Below are 16,585 nucleotides of genomic sequence, written 5' to 3' on the forward strand. Positions count from 1 at the left end.
TCCTATATCCCCAAACAACAATTTATGGGTCCGACATCCATCCCACTATCACCTTAGAGTCTCCTTCAACTATCAAATTAGTCACTCCAAGTTGGTTGGAAATCGGTAGCAGAAAAGGCAGAAGAGATGACCAAGGACATGAGCTACTGAATCCTTTCTTCAAACATACCACCGGAACTATCATTCTGTGAAGCCACTAAAGCAATAAAGGAGGAGGAACCTGAACTCTCTATTTAAGTCTAATAAGCTTTATATGATCCTTTCTTTTGATTTGACCCACCACCTGCACTCGGGAAAAATCTTTCTTCCCCTTAGGTTTTGTTGCAAAGAAAACAGCATCTATGTTTGAATCCTTCCTTTCATCAAGTGCAGTTTGTGTAAGAAGCCTAGTTTCTCTCAAGATTTCCCCGAGGATAGTATCAAGATCAGGAAGAGTCCCTCGAATAAGAATATTAGATCTGACAACTTCAAATTCAGGTCCGAGATGCATTAAGAAATGCATAATCTTCCTTCTATCAAAATGTGCTTTCATATACTTCACACAGCAGTCTGAAGGATCCTTTCCCATATGCACTAGCTCATACTTCGTCTAGAGATTAATAAATCCTACAAAGTATTCTTGACCTTTCCTCTCTCCTTGGTGATATGAAAATATATCAACTTCTATTTGGTACTATCTAGAAGTGTTTGATTGTTGATATACCTTCTCAAGGTACTGATACATCTCACATATAGTGTGGTATCCCCTCATAGGAATTGCAATATCAACTTCAACTGATCCGAAGTCCATGATGAAATTTTTGCAATATCAATCTTCCATTGATTAAGGGCCTTAATGTCTGAATCATCTAGTTTAACTATAGACCCATCCAAGTATCCTCAAATTCCCTTTGCCTCAACATTGAATTGAAAATTAAACTTCCACAAAGCATAGTTCGCACAATTGAAAATGATAGGAAGAACATCCATTCTTTCTGATGCCATTAAGAGGAAGAAGAAAGCAGTACAAACTTTCAAAGAAGTAGATAGACTTCAAAACAGAGAGTAGAAAGAAATTCCTTTCAGCCGATGTCCAAAAAAGGAAACTGTATCAGTCTGTCGAACCCAAAGATGGATCAAAACCCTTCTAGATCAAATCCGATCCAAACAAAACAAAAAAAAAAAAAGATCAATAGTACTCCTCTGGGCGACACCAGATCTAAAGTTTCAGGCCGATATGATGTTCCTAAGAGGAGATCCGAGGAGAATAGCAGTTCTGGTAGCGCAACAGTCCAGAAATTTGGTCTGTACAGATCAGATTGAAACAGCCCTAGAAAAGATATTCAAGGGCACTTGAAGGTTTCCCAAATACTGTTAGGGAGACCACAAAAAGACTAAGAAAACACAGGTACAAAAGGAGCTTTATGCAGATCAGATTGTGATCTGCTCTGGTACCATGTCAGAGTCAGATCAAGAAAGAGAAAACAGCAGTTTGGTGGGTGTGCCAAAAGTGACTGTCGACACCCATGAAAAAGATATTTATATTAAGAAGATAAAAGGACAAATCTGCCCTTAATATACATATGATCATGGTTCAAAGTATCGATACGATACGCCCCGTATCAGGCGTATCGTATCGTATCTTTTGAAAATGATACGGTCCGACCCCCAATTTTTTTAATAATAAAAAGCATGCTAAAAGCTTCCCAAAAAACCAAAATTTGAAAAAAAAAAAACTAAAAAAAGTAGAGTTTCAGCCGTTTCTAAGTGCCGATACGATACGGCCGAAACTCGTACCGTATCGATACTTTGAACCATGCATATGATAGTGTGCATAACAATCTAATGTACAAGAAAGAGTAAAAGTACAAAAATAGCCCTCAGCTCTCTTTATCTCCACAGATTATAATGATAATGATGATGATAACAACGATGGCAAATAATTTAATATAGACCTAGGACGATGACAAATAATTTAATATAGACCTAGGATCAAACCACACCCTTTTTCTAACAAATCCAAAAAAACTTCTATAAAATTAATAATAAGGTAGAAAGAGTACAGTAGAATATAGATATACCACCTGGCTTACCCACCCCATGATGACTCTTTAGCCTATCCTGGAAATGCAGGCCTAGTATAGGAACACCCAATTTCCCACTTGTCTATAAAGTTTATCTGCTTAAGTATAGCAAATCTTTTAACCAGTCTAAATGATTTGCTCAGACTATTAATTAGAACTGATCTAGTTCGTGTAGATCAAACCCCACCTCCCACCTTCAGCATTCCAACAACTGACTCCTGACCATTGCCTTAAAAAAATGATAGTCGACAATAAGGCATTTATTTTCCATTACTAAAACCATTGTTATTCATAAAAAAGGAGGAAAAGAAAACAGGATCTGTAACAATATTTCCCATTAATAACTCTGGAAAATAACTAAGGACATAGCTTTGAGCTTTCAGAAAAAGGGAATAGTCGGTTATTGGTGGTCCAATAATTTAAAACAAATAAATCATCATTAGATTTATGAATATTGCTAACTATTGTACAAAACCAAAAGGCATGCTTGATATTACATGCCTTACACAAATTGATAAAAGAGGAATACCAGCACCATGCTCATGGCAGTGTAACTGCTTTTACATCAGGAAAAAGATACCCAACACATGGGATCAAGGGAGTACTTAATTCTCTCTCTTTATGCAATCAAAGGCCAATTCACCAGTACAGGTCATACCACTAGTATATCTCATTCAAAAAATCACCACGAATATCTAAAGAACTAAATGTACCTGGCTACACAAAAAAAAGTACTGAACATTTCATTCACTAGATCATCACACTCAAGATCCAACATCACAACACATGACCTATATCTTGCAAGAGTCTCCAATATAACAACTCTCCTTCCAAATGATGGCCCATTGATATCACCTAATCCATTAAAAATACCTACAATCAAGTGGAAAATGTCCTGCAGAAGAGATCAAGCCCAATTAGGTGAAACTGAATTCACAAAATCAAAGAATGGTTGAAAATAAATGCAGAACACCCATAGAATAACAACATGGACGAATCCCTGTTAATACAGCTAAACTTTGTACAAGGAGTGCACCCTTGGAACATCCTTGTTAATAATAGCTAAACTTTGTAACAGAAGTTTACCCTTAGAACATCATCACTGTAAGGAGCTACAGGTGCAGTAATTCGGGTTATCTCACAAATGCAGGTTGCCACAAGAAGTTTGACATCCTTGTCTTGATGTTTCAGCAGTTCTGGCTTGACTATAGAATTGAGACAAGGTTGCAGTGACTCCAACATCGATGGTGATGGAGATTGATCCAACTCAGACAGAAAACTAGCAGCTTGCTGCACATTCAAAGGGGTGCATGTCAAGATTAAATCACATCAAAACAGCAACAATAATAAGAACCATATCTAAGCACTGTTTAACTTTTAAACAAGATAAGAATAAATATCCAAAGGGGGTACTTGCTACATAAAGCTAATGAGAAAAGAAACAACAAATAGCGTATGGTAACCATAAATGATATACACCATTGTCAAAAACAGGAAGCTCACAAACTCTTGGCTAGAAAATGGCTAGTATCCTGAAATCCAAAGGCCACTAAATATGCTTCTTCCTTCACCCATCCCATCACATTTTTTTCTTTTTGGATCAATAACAGAATTTAATTGAATAAAGGAAAAAGGAAGTAACATTTTGTCTCCCAACAGCCCTGGGAGCAATGGGAATAGTGGTAACAAACAGCCAAAGGCTGACTACCTGCAAAGAAAGAACAAGACACAAAGTTGCACCCCCTTTTTTAGGCTCAGTTTGGAAGGAGTGCAAATACAAATATGTACAGTACAAAGCCTTGTTTTGTATTTCTAAACCAGTATTTGCACTGTACATATTTGTATTTGCACTCCTTCCAAACTGAGCATTAAGTACAAGAAACAAGAACAGAAAGTTACACATTGACAACTGGCCCTGCAAATCTCCAGTCTAATTCAGGTATATGGATCTCCATTCTGGCCAAGTTGTCTGACAAATTATTGACAGACCAGTATATCAATCGGAAGTTCTGAACTAGCAGTTCAGATTGGCAGCTAAGATTGCACTTCTTAACCAATATCTTAGTCCCCAAGGTCCCTCAGAAGTAGACTGCATCCAGATCAGAACTACATGGCGTCCACCACAAGCCCATTCCATCTTCTTCCATAGGCTAGATTGAACCCCTGTGGAGTTGCCAAGGTCCCTCCTCAGAGTGTTCTGCCCAACACTCTGCTTCCAACATTACTGGCTTTTTCCCTTTGTGGTATTTGCCTATCACATGTGAGGTTTAAAAGAAAATTGAAGCAAAAGCAATCACAGGCAAGGATAAGAAACAATCCAGAGGTGCCCAAATGGGTATTGACTTGCACAGGCAAGGATAAGCAACAATCCAGAGGTGCCCAAATGGGTATTGACTTGAGTTAAAGAGGTCGATGAAGCATTGGATTGATCTTTTAAAGGACATGAGCAAGAACACCACATGTTTATCTGAAACCCACCTGTATCAGCCCACTAGTTGGGCCACTGAAAATATAATATTCCCATCTTAACCACAAGCAAAACCACAAAAGAGACCCCTTTGAAAGTCATATGCACCTTTTATTGAAAGCTCTCTGCACCCATATTACTTTAAACCTTGGATGATTTAGTAAGAGGATCAAACAGACCTTGTCCTAAATCCACATAAGCTTCATGTACGTGGAACCTAATCTTGTTATTTTCCTGCTCCATAGACAACATTTTGGAGATATCTTCAAGCCAGTATGAGTAAAAAAAACCAACTTTATGATTGAGGATGTAGCATATTGCCAGGTCAGGAGATGAATAGCTTCTATCTCTTCTGCAACTAATTGCAGGAGCTTTCCTACTTTGCACTTTGAACACCCTGCTTTATGTAAATTATACAAACTTCATATATGGCACCTACTCTCGGTAACAGGTACAAACAACCCTGTACAATAGTTGTTCCTATTTTTTGGACCATTACCCACTAATCAATATGAAAGCATGATCAAAACATGTGATATAAACATGGCTTGTTTCAAAAGGTCCAAGCCCTATCTGGTTTCACAGTGGCACCAAGGATACTAGTTGACCATACTGACAACACCAATAACATTCGTTACATTTTGTCATAAGAGAGACTGCAAGCATATTATATTATATGGTTGCACATTATTAAGGGTATTATTGTAAGTTAATAAAGGTTAGGAAATAAATTGATGTTTAGTATATTCCATTTCTCTCCCCTCCACAAAATGATCACTGGTTATTAGATTACAACTTAGAATTCTCTCAACAGTTCATAATGTACATCTCTAACATCACCAAGACATCATGATAATGTCAATAGCCATATGGATACCCACCCTTACAGTAGATCTTTCTGCAGCTTGGTAGAGAAAGATCTTAGGTATCCACATATCATTTTTTCAGAAATTGTTTGTGAAGGGGTGATAGTTTTTATGGGATTTTTAAAAAAAATAAAAATAAAGCATACAGATTTGGCATTCTGTTGATGCAGATTTTTGGGATCCCCGGAATCTGGTTTTGTTTGATTTGGCTGAGGTTTGGCTTTCTGTATGAGAAGAAAAAACAGTCCTTGAGAGTGTGGGACTGTTTAGAATAGATGCAGAAATCAAAGGAATCGAAAAAAAAAAGCAGAAAATACTTCTTCTTTGGAGTAGAAGGTGAAGAAGGAGATGGTGGCAATAAGGGTTTAGAGTATGAGAGTTTCGAACCCCTTACTCTCTCTCTCTAACACCCTAACACTATTTTATTAAGTTAAATTTGAATAATTACAAGGAGGCCCTTAGTTGGGCAAGAAATTACAAAGATCATAACATAGAAAGGATGGGCCCAGAATAAGGCCCATTACAGAAAGGAACATAAACGGTAAGAAAGGATAAACAGCCTATGGGCCATTCGGCCCATCTTCTCTACATTCCCCCTCAAGTTGAGCATAGATGTCAATCATGCCAAGCTTGCCAGTATCATGCTGAAGTTTTGCCTTGGGAATGCCCTTGGTGAGGAAATCTGCTAACTGTCCTTCAGATGTGATGAAAGGAAAACATACTTCACCCGAAGAGACCCTTTCTCGAATTAAGTGTCTATCGACTTCAATATGCTTAGTTCTATCATGCTGCACTGGGTTGTAAGCAATGTTGATGGCAGCCTGATTATCACAGTACAACATCATTGGCTTGTCATGCTCAACCCCTAGTTCCTCCATCAATGATTTTAGCCACAATAGTTCAGAAACTCCATGTGACATGGCCCTGTATTCTGCTTCTGCTGAAGATCGAGCAACAACCGATTGTTTCTTGCTTCTCCAAGAAACAACACTACCAACCACCAAGCTGCAATACCCAGAAGTAGATCTTCTGTCATCAATGTTTCCAGCCCAGTCAGCATCAGTATAGGCTTCAAGTTTCATATGACCATGCTTGGCAAACAGAATTCCCTTTCCTGGGGAGCCCTTCAAATAACACAGGATTCGCTCTGTTGCTGCCATAAGAGTGTCTTGGGGAGCATGCATGAATTGGCTAATGCAACTGACAGCATATGCAATATCTGGCCGAGTCATGCATAGGTACAGAAGTTTCCCAAGAAGTCTCTGGAAGACTCATTTATCTTCTAACAATGTTCCATCTGAAGCAGAGAGTTTATGACTCATATCAATAGGAGTTGCAGCTGGTCTAGCACCCATCTTCCCAGTTTCAGAAAGCAAGTCAAGGACATACTTCCTTTGGGAGATAAGAATCCCATCCTTGGATCTAGCAACTTCTATGCCAAGGAAGTATCTCAATTCCCCCAAATCTTTAATCTCAAACTTTGTATAGAGGAAAGATTTGAGATCATGAATTCCTGAAACATCATTACCAGTCACAACAATATCATCTACATACACAATGAGGTATACTACCAGAGGTCCACCCCTCTTCACAAAAAGAGTATGATCAGACTGTGTCTGTACATAGCCAAAGTTAACAAGTGTTGTTCTAAATCTCTCAAACCATGCTCTAGGGGACTGTTTTAGTCCATAAAGAGATTTCTTCATCCTGCATACCTTTCCTTTCATATCTGTTCCATACATCCCTAGAGGAAGAGACATATAAACCTCCTCCTGTAATTCACCATTCAGAAATGCATTCTTTACATCCAATTGATAAAGGGGCCAGTCAGAGTGAGCAGCTAGAGATAGAAGAACCCTCGCAGATGTCATCTTGGCAACAAGTGCAAAGGTCTCCAAATAATCAATCCCATGTCTGTGTATAGCCTTTTGCAACCAGCCTGACCTTATACCTCTCAATGGTGCCATCAGCCTGATATTTGATGGTAAAGACCCACTTGAAACCAACTGGATCCTTCCCTTCAGGCAAATCAACCACTTCCCAAGTGTCATTCTTGTGTAGGGCACCAATTTCAGATCTCATAGCATCCCTCCATTCTGGAAAATTAAAAGCTTCTGACACAGACCTAGGAATAAGGTTAGAGGCAACAGAAGAGAGATAGGCAAAGTATGAAGGAGAAAGCAGACTGTAAGAAAGGTGTTTGGAAATGCAATGTGCAATACACTTCCGTTTTCCTTTCCTAATAGCAATGGGAATATCAAGGTCAGGGAAAGATGGCTCCAAGGGGGCTGAAACAGTACCTGTTGTCTCATCTGTGACTGGAAGTGCATGAGGCTCATGTGTTGTAGGGGAAACAACCTGCTCATTTCTAGATCTTTGCCTTTGATACACCTTGGGATTGAGGATAGGACGAGGAGGTAAAGGAGGAAGAACACTGGGACAGGGAGAATGGAACGACTGATCCTTCCTTGATTCATTTGAAGGAGAAGCAGACTCATCAAAAGACTCAATTGGGACAGGAAGAGCAAACACCTGTGACAAATCCTCCCCCTGTGGACAATGTCCTTCCAGAGAGGAACCATAAAAGGGAGAAAGCTCATCAAAGGTGACATCCATTGAGACATACTGAGTGCCAGTCTTTGGATCAAAACAACAATAACCCTTCTGTGTGGGGGAATAACCAAGGAAGATACACTTGTGGCCTTTTAGTTCAAATTTATGCCTTTGGACACTTGGAACATGTACATAATAGGTGCAGCCAAAGACACGAAGAGGAATAGGAAAAAGGTCCTTGTCCGGATGAAGGAGATTGAAGGGAGACTTAAACCCTAAAATCCGAGATGGCATACGGTTTATAAGTTAGGTAGCAGTGAGAACAGCATCACCCCAAAACCTTGTAGGAACATGTGAGGCAAACAAAATACTTCTTGCAACTTCAACAATATGCCTATTTTTTCTTTCAGCAACTCCATTCTGTTCTAGGGTCCTAACACAGAAACTTTGATGAATAACCCCCATGTCAGAGAGATAGCAGGATAAGTTCTTCTCAAAATATTCTTTTGCATTGTCAGATCTGAAAATTTTAATCCTGGTATCAAACTGGGTTAAAACAAATTCATGGAATTGTCTTACAAGTCTTGGAACTTCATCACAGGATTTCATCAGGAATATCCAAGTGAACCGAGAAAAGTCATCAATAAACAAGATAAAATATTTGTAGTCACCCATAGAGGGTAAGTGGTAAGGCCCCCACACATCAGAGTGCACAATATTAAAAGGAAAAGAAGATCTTTTATTGCTCAAAGGATAATTGTTTCTACAATGCTTTGACAACTCACAAGATTCACAATGAAGACTGGACAAACTAATTCCCTTGAACAGTTCAGGGAATAAATGACTCAAAGCAGAAAAAGAAAGATGACCCAAACGAAGATGACACAACATAATTCGACTAATAGACTGAAGAAACAGACCCAAAAGCAACATTCCCAGGATGATCAGGGCATTGTCCTGTAGTATCAAGCAGGTATATTCCGTTCGCCTCATGGCCACTCCCAATCACCTTCTGAGACTCCAGATCCTGAAAAACACAGTAGGAAGGAAAGAAGGTTACACAACAGTTTAATGACTTGGTTAGACTACTTACAGATAACAAATTTGTATTTAGTCTAGGTACATGAAGGGCAGAAGGTAGGAACAAGGAATCTGTAGCCTTGATGGTTCCCTTGCCAGAAATAGGGGCAAGAAATCCATCGGCTAAGGTGATTTTATCACGTCCAGAAAGCAAATCATATGAAACAAACAAGGTAGAAAAGTTGGTCATATGATCAGAAGCACCTGAATCAATAATCCAAGGGATCTTAAGATTACCTGAAGTGGTTGCATGATTGGCAGAAGCCCTTATACCTGAATGAGCAAATGCAAAAGAAGTCGAATTTCCTGAAGGGTTGGAAGAAGAAGTCACACCCTCTAGATGACTGGTCATCTTCCCAAACTTTCCATATTCTGCTTTCATGGCTGCCAACTGTGCACAAGCAGACATCTCTTCAGTATAGTACTTGTCACTATCTAGACCAGTAGCCACATTTGCACTCCATGTCCTTTTACTATCATGCTTTTTCTGAAACCGAATGGGAACAAGATTAGGATGTAATTTCCAGCACTTGTCTTTGGTGTGCTTTGGCTTCTTGTAGTACTCACATACAACCTCTTTCTTCCCAATGCCACTAGAAGTCCCTGCAACTCCTTTGGGTTTAACCCCCATATTCGCAAAGTGATCACTAATACCAGCCCCTCGAACCTGGACAATCCTTCTGCTCTCTTCACTACTCACCAATGCATATGCTTGTGACAATGAGACACTCTCCTTGGATAAAATATTCTGTTTTGTGATATCATATTCTGGGTTTAGTCCGATTAAGAACTCAAACACCCTGTTTCTTTCAACCAGTTTCCTGTAGGTCTCTGCATCATTGGTGGTGTCCCAAGTTACAGCTTCTATTAGGTCTATTTCTTGCCACAGAGAATTCAGGGTTGAGAAGTATACAGCTAAAGGTTTCTCCCCCTGCCTTAAAATCTTCACATCACTTCTCAATTTATAGGCTCTAGCCACATTTAGTTTTTGGGAATAGGTTTCTGCAATACTGTACCAGATTTCCTTTGCTGAATTCATCCATAGATAGTGTTGGCTAATCTGTGGCTGCATTGAGTTCACAAGCCACCCAATAATAGTGTAATTCTCTTGCATCCACTTCTCATAGGATGGATCATCCTCTGGGGGAGCCTTCTTGCTCCCGGAGATAAAGCCCCACTTTCCTCTACTACAAATATAAATTTTTACCGATTGTGACCATGCTAGATAATTAGTTCCATCCAGCTTGATTGTGGTCACAGTCAATAAAGAATCAACTAGAGTCCCCTGAACTTGTCCAAATTCAGCAACATTCTTGCTTTCAATCTCTGAGGAGTCCATCATGTAAACACTTCAAATAGGATTTCAGCCGACTTCTACAAGTGTACTGAATGAGGATGGAGCAAGGACCATGTTAAACCAGCCTCAAAACAGCAATACACAAAGCCAAACCACACCCGGAAGCTGTGAGAACCAAGTCTGAAGCAGCACCTTGTTGTCTACACGAGACACTAAACAGTTTGGTTCGGCCTTCAAGAAGTAATCAGAAAACCTCCAAGCACTGTGCACCCAGTCGAAGCTCCTTTTCTAATCAGAAATTCTAGGTACTCACCAAAAAGTACCCCAAAAAGAGCAAAGACCAGTTCGTATTAATGAAGAGGCCTTTTTACAAACACAGTGTGGGCAGCAGAGAAGACCCCACTGTCAAAGGTGAGAAACACCTCAGGAACAGTCCGAACAGGGCCCAAAAACAACCAAATAGAAGCAACAACTCGCAGCACTAAATCCAAAGATTTTTCGGTAGTTTGACAGTCCAGAAAAGAAATGAAAACAACCCAGAAATCTCTGTGTTAAACCAGATTAAAAACAGCCGAATAGCTGTACAGTTTTCAAGGAAACTTCGGACACTTCAACAGTCCAAAAACAGAAAAATACCCCAGAAATAACTGAGCACAACTTACAATCTCTGACTTAAGCTCCAAATCAGAAACCGAACTATTCCTTTTCTCTAATTCTTCCTGGTCACCGAACCACTCTCCAAGAGATTTGAGTCTTGGGCACCCTCCAATGACCTCCAAGAATCAGGCGACACAAGCTGAAGCTTCCAGCCCTATAACACTCTCATGTAGTCGGCTGGACTACACCCACATGAGAGCCCAAGCCAAGTTCAGGCCTACTCTGATACCAAGAAGAAAAAACAGTCCTTGAGAGTGTGGGACTGTTTAGAATAGATGCAGAAATCAAAAGGAATCGAAAAAAAAAAAAAAGCAAAAAATACTTCTTCTATGGAGTAGAAGGTGAAGAAGGAGATGGTGGCAATAAGGGTTTAGAGTATGAGAGTTTCGAACCCCTTAATCTCTCTCAAACACCCTAACACTAATTTATTAAGTTAAATTTGAATAATTACAAGGAGGCCCTTAGTTGGGCAAGAAATTACAAAGATCATAACATAGAAAGGATGGGCCCAGAATAAGGCCCATTACAGAAAGGAACATAAACAGTAAGAAAGGATAAACAGCCTATGGGCCATTCGGCCCATCTTCTCTACAGTATGTTATTTTAATATATCATGTTTACTACGCGATCTGAATGCTCCTAGCTGGAAGGCAGCTCGGACGTCAGCGAATAAGTAGACTGGTCGAATTGCAAGACAGATGGATCAGAGAACCCGGGGTGGCTAACCCGAAGAGGTCGCTCCGATGCTTAAGTCAGTACTGGATATGAATAGCGAGTTGAAAGTAAGTAACTTAAGAGCTAGAATGCACTATATCGCACGTACCTGGGTCTTAGGGGCTGATGCCTTTATATAGTTGGGTTGTCGTGGGTCACACGAAACATTCCCGAGATCTTCGGCCCAAGCCATAGGAGTTCGTTCCGCTCCAGAAGGTGGATAACGTGCTAGCCAATAAGGCTTATCGTGTCCATCCGATTCGGGCAGGATGAGGATAAGGCCTATAGTTGCGTAGTGTGATCCTGGAAGGCTCGAAGACAGCTGGCAAGCTTCTAGAATCTGCTATGTGTCACTTCGGTAGGCTTGGTCATCCGAGGTACCCGGGCTTCGGTGCTATCCGAAGTGACCAAGACACCCGAGGTGACCCGTCCTGCCGAGATGGCTAAAGGTGTTGAGTCACAATCTAGCTGGCAAGTCGCATCCACGTGTTCTCCATCTATTAGATCGGGCCAAATCACCCCTCATCACTATCGAACCAGTTTCTCTCTATATATATGGCTTTCTCCCCCAGAAGGGTAAAAATAATCTTGATGTGGACGCGTATTGGGAGCAGCAGCAGCAATGATCCGGTGTTCTCATCCTATCCAATTCGGCAGCAATAGTCTTATCCATTCAGCAGATTAGATTAGACTATCCTGTTATTCTTATCTTATTAAGTTAGTAGATTAGATTAGATTATCTTATTAGATTATGATTAAGAGAGACTTATCTTATTAGATTAGGATTAAGAGAGACTTATCTTATCTTATCAGTCTTATCTTATCAAGATAGAGTTGGAGGTCTCCCTATTCAGCAAGGAGTCTCCCTAAGAGTAGGACTCTTGTAATCTCCTATTTAAGGAGCCACTATTATTGAATAAAGGCATCCAAAATTTCAGTCAAAGAGAAGAGTAAAGGAGAGTTAGGGTGATCTCTTGGACAAATCACCCCTTAGGTCGCCACGATAGGGTCAGCACGCAAAGGGAGGGGCAAGGGGAAACTAGAGGTTCTCCCCGTGGACCGACCCGTGACGAGATCCTACGCCCGGGCCCATAACAAATCTGGACATTTTGATATTCTGTATCCTGGCTATTTTTTCTGTTTATAGGAAGGCCGTGTCTCTGGTCCGTTGTGTGTCTTTGTCAAGGGAGAACCCCTTGTAGAGTAGGATGCATATATTTAGGATGTAGAAGGAAATGGATTATTAGTAGCTATTTAATGCATAGCGTATTGCATATGATAAGAAGGAAAAGGAACTATTCTTTGAGGTCAAGGGATCCATTTAGGGAAAAGGAACTATTCTGAAGTTTGAATTCTGAGTTTCTGACCAAATAGAAAGGAGAGGAATTATTGGTAGGGGGAGGGGGTTCAGAGTGTGTAGATTAGAGAATCTCCAAGGTTTCTGTTATGGACCTCAAATGAAATGCCTCTAAAAATTTTACAAGCACCCTTGAGTTAACCATTGAAAACATCCTCCCCCAAATCTCTTCTATTCTTTCTCTCAAAGAGATGGTCGCTTTCTCAGTTTCTCCTTTTTTACTTCTCCTACAAAGTCATCAATGGTTATTGGACTATAATTCTTTTTTTATTTGATATAAATATGGACTATTATTTTATTTAACCAAACTGATCGGTGATGATGAATTGATGACTGCTCAATATGTTTTATCAGATAAAACTTTAGCATTCTAAATCATTCCTAGAGAACAGATCCTAGAAGGAAGAATAACCAACACTTCCTGTTGTATTTGTGTTCCTGTTAATATATTGCTTTGAAAATGTTTATAAGGCTGCAGCCTTGCTGTCAGAACCCTTCAAGATTAATGTAAATTTCAGCTGCAAACCACAACCGAACTTAACCATCAATTTGAGCTGATTTTACCCAATATCCATCATTTCTTTTCCCAAGCAGAAGAAAACCGTGCAATTGCAAACTGCATCCGAACTTAACCTTAAAATAGAAGGCATGCTAAACCGGGTCATTTCCTTTTCAACGCTTAGTTTTCTCAGTAGAGCTCGATTATTACTGCCACCAGGAGCAGAGCACAAACAACAAAACAATAGTTTTTTTCCTAAAAGCAATACGTATATACTTCGTTTAAGCCCTAGTCTGATTTAAATTTCCATAATTGGCATCAAAATCACGAATTTTTTACACCGAGGGAGCAAAAGCTAAAAAACAAAAGTAAAAGAATTAACTCACAACAATGAAGCGGTGGAAGCAAAATAATACTAAGCAACCATGAATCTGCAAGACGGCTAAAGGAAGATGGAGCAACAAAAAAGGCAATGCTTTTCTAAGAATTTTCTAACAAATATGAAGAGACCGGCAATTTAAAATTGAAACATAAGCTTACCTTTAAAAGCTTAATTAGCGCATCTTTTGAAGCTGGAGGATTTTCGAGCTTCGATCCCACCTCTTTTAGCTGCTGCTGAAGTTTTTGCGCCATTACTGTCGCGGGAATGAAGCTCTAAACCAGTTCGACATCTCTCAAAGAGACCATCCGATCGATACAGAGCTGACCCGAACCGGAGGGTTTTTTTTCCAGGTTTTCGAAAAAAAGCAAAATGAACACGAGCTGTGGTGAAATTATGAAATTACTAACTTCGAACTTTTATCTGTGAATCTTGACCCCTGATTCCTAAAACGAAACCATACAATGAAGAGCACGTATGTACAGCATCGTTTTGTTGCCCGGACTCAAACAGCTCGACATTAAAGAACTGGGTGTCTGGGACTCTGGGTTCGAGGCTTCAAGCTTCAAAGTTGACAATTTACCCTCACTACTTAGTTTAAATTACAAAATAACCGCACGTGAAAGTCCATCTTGTACAGCTATAGTCCTCCTGTCGGAAGTCAGGTAACCCGCTTATTAACTCCCAATGTGGGAGGCATGAATCCATAACCTCCACTCTTACACTTACACCATTAAAACTAATCAACTAACGTTGTGAAGACCAAAGCCATTGGCGCAAGAGACGCTTGACTGCTGCTCGAGAATGGGATGTGGCGTTCAATACCCGGGCGATGTACGGATTTTAATATTTATAAACAAAGTTGAAGATGGAGTTATATGACATTTAAGTTGCGTTTTAGTGAGAACGGTCAATTTTCTATTCTCTTAGATAAGTTTGTATTATTTTTTCTATTTTAAAGTTATTATTTTATTATTTTTTTAAATAACTTTTATTAATTTTTATAAGTTTATTAGTATTGTATTATTTTGAGTTAAAATTATAAAAAATATCCCCTTATAACTATTATATAAACCACCTTTGTATTTTAATCCTAACAAAAGCCTTTCTTGTAGTTTTGAAAAAAAATGTGCAAATATCTCTTTTCACTTAGTATTTTGGTAGCAAAGACATTGGAGTTACCAAAATATCCTTATCATGGTTAATGCATTATTATACATAATTTAAAGTTTCAATTTTACCCTTTCTCTAATTTATTTTGCCACACAACTTTCAAAGAATAACTCTCTTAATACTCTTCTTGGACAAAGAAAATTAAAAAAGCTGAAGTGAAGTAAAATTAATGCATTACATCAACATTTTTTATTTGCAATGGTAGGTGATGAATCAATTTTTATTGATGTATCGATTTTTTGGCTAAGTACCTCTTCATTTGGTCTGCTTCCAAGTGGCCGATGACTCAGGCCAAAGTGAACTTTGGCTGCCGAGCTGAGTCAAACTGGTCAGGCTAGGTGGCGAGCTGACTATAGTGTCGAGCTGCCTATGAGGTGTCGGGCTGACCAGGTGTCGAGCTGCCTGTGAGGTGCCAAGCTGCTTGTGAGGTACCGGGCAAACCAGGTGTCGAGCTGCCTGTGAGGTGTTGGGCTGACCAGGTGTCGAGCTGCCTGGTGGCGAGCTGAATTGATGAGCTTCGTTGCACTTTAGAGACCTCCAAGGAACCAAATGTCAGAGGACCCGGGGTGGCTAACCCGGCGAGGTCGCTCCGATGCTTAAGTCAGTACTCTCATAGTAGACTGCGAGCTAAAAATCACAAAGTCTAAGAGCTGGAACTTGCTTACTTGCTTGCTTGCTTGCTTGCTCGCCATTGGGGTTGGTGCCTTTATATAGGCATTGTTTGGCATGGGATTCAAGCACCCGAAGTACCCCTGGGAGCTCGCTACAAGGTAGCTCGCAACAGAATAGCTCGCTACAAAGTAGCTCACTACGGGATAGCTCGCTACAAGGCAGCTCCCTACTAAGCGACGCGACGTTTTCAAGAAGCTTCTATCTGACAAGACCGTACCCGTCAGACTGCACCACGTCTCCTGACTGGCGGTGCAGTCCCTGCCAACCCGACAGACTGCACCCACGTCTCTCGACAGATGGTGGCGTGACTGTCCTCCCGGGACGTGTCACTCATCCGATTGGGTAGTACTCTGCAACGGTTACCTGCGCAGCCCTGGCAAATAACGGCTGCGACAGAGGCTCAGTGGCGGTTACGCCCGATTTGACAAGAACGCCCATATTTAAGAACCCCATGGTCAAAGGGGAAAAGGTATCTTGAACATCTTGAATATATCTCTCTCGAGCTAATCTCGAACATTCAGTGATCTAGCGCGACCTGCACTCTTAGCCTTCTTCGCACTCTTTATTGCTTTCTCCAGCGTTCTAACTTAAGCATCAGAGTATTCTCACCGGGCAAGTCCCACGGGAATCCTTCACCGTCTTCTTCTCAGGTACCGTCCGTCGCCAACCAGGAGCCAGTCAGCTGCCAGCAAGGAGTGCCCGGATTGCACAATATCATTTGGCGTCGTCTGTGGCAAACGCTTCAAAAAAGCCTTCCTCTAAGTTTCTACAATTTCCTTTTGAGAACTTAGCATTCATGGCCTCCTCC

General features: G+C 40.4%; 1 protein-coding gene across 3 annotated transcripts in view; it reads right to left on the reverse strand.

The window, feature by feature from the left end:
• LOC104594261 (sister chromatid cohesion protein PDS5 homolog A) overlaps positions 1 to 14,398 on the reverse strand; it is a 115,801-nt gene extending 101,403 nt beyond the window's left edge. For all 3 annotated transcript variants that reach the window (XM_010254481.3, XM_088897429.1, XM_088897418.1), the window contains exons 1-3: positions 14,094 to 14,398; positions 3,150 to 3,353; positions 2,777 to 2,958 (exon numbers count right to left, since the gene is read on the reverse strand). In XM_010254481.3, coding sequence (XP_010252783.1) covers positions 2,777 to 2,958; positions 3,150 to 3,353; positions 14,094 to 14,186 — 479 coding nt within the window. In that variant the 5' untranslated portion in view covers positions 14,187 to 14,398. The remainder of the gene's footprint in view (positions 1 to 2,776; positions 2,959 to 3,149; positions 3,354 to 14,093) is intronic.
• Between the last annotated feature and the right edge of the window lie 2,187 nt (positions 14,399 to 16,585).

This window comes from Nelumbo nucifera, chromosome 1, assembly GCF_055504915.1.
Source record: "Nelumbo nucifera cultivar China Antique chromosome 1, China Antique-T2T, whole genome shotgun sequence".
In the NCBI taxonomy this organism is placed as follows: Eukaryota; Viridiplantae; Streptophyta; class Magnoliopsida; order Proteales; family Nelumbonaceae; genus Nelumbo; species Nelumbo nucifera.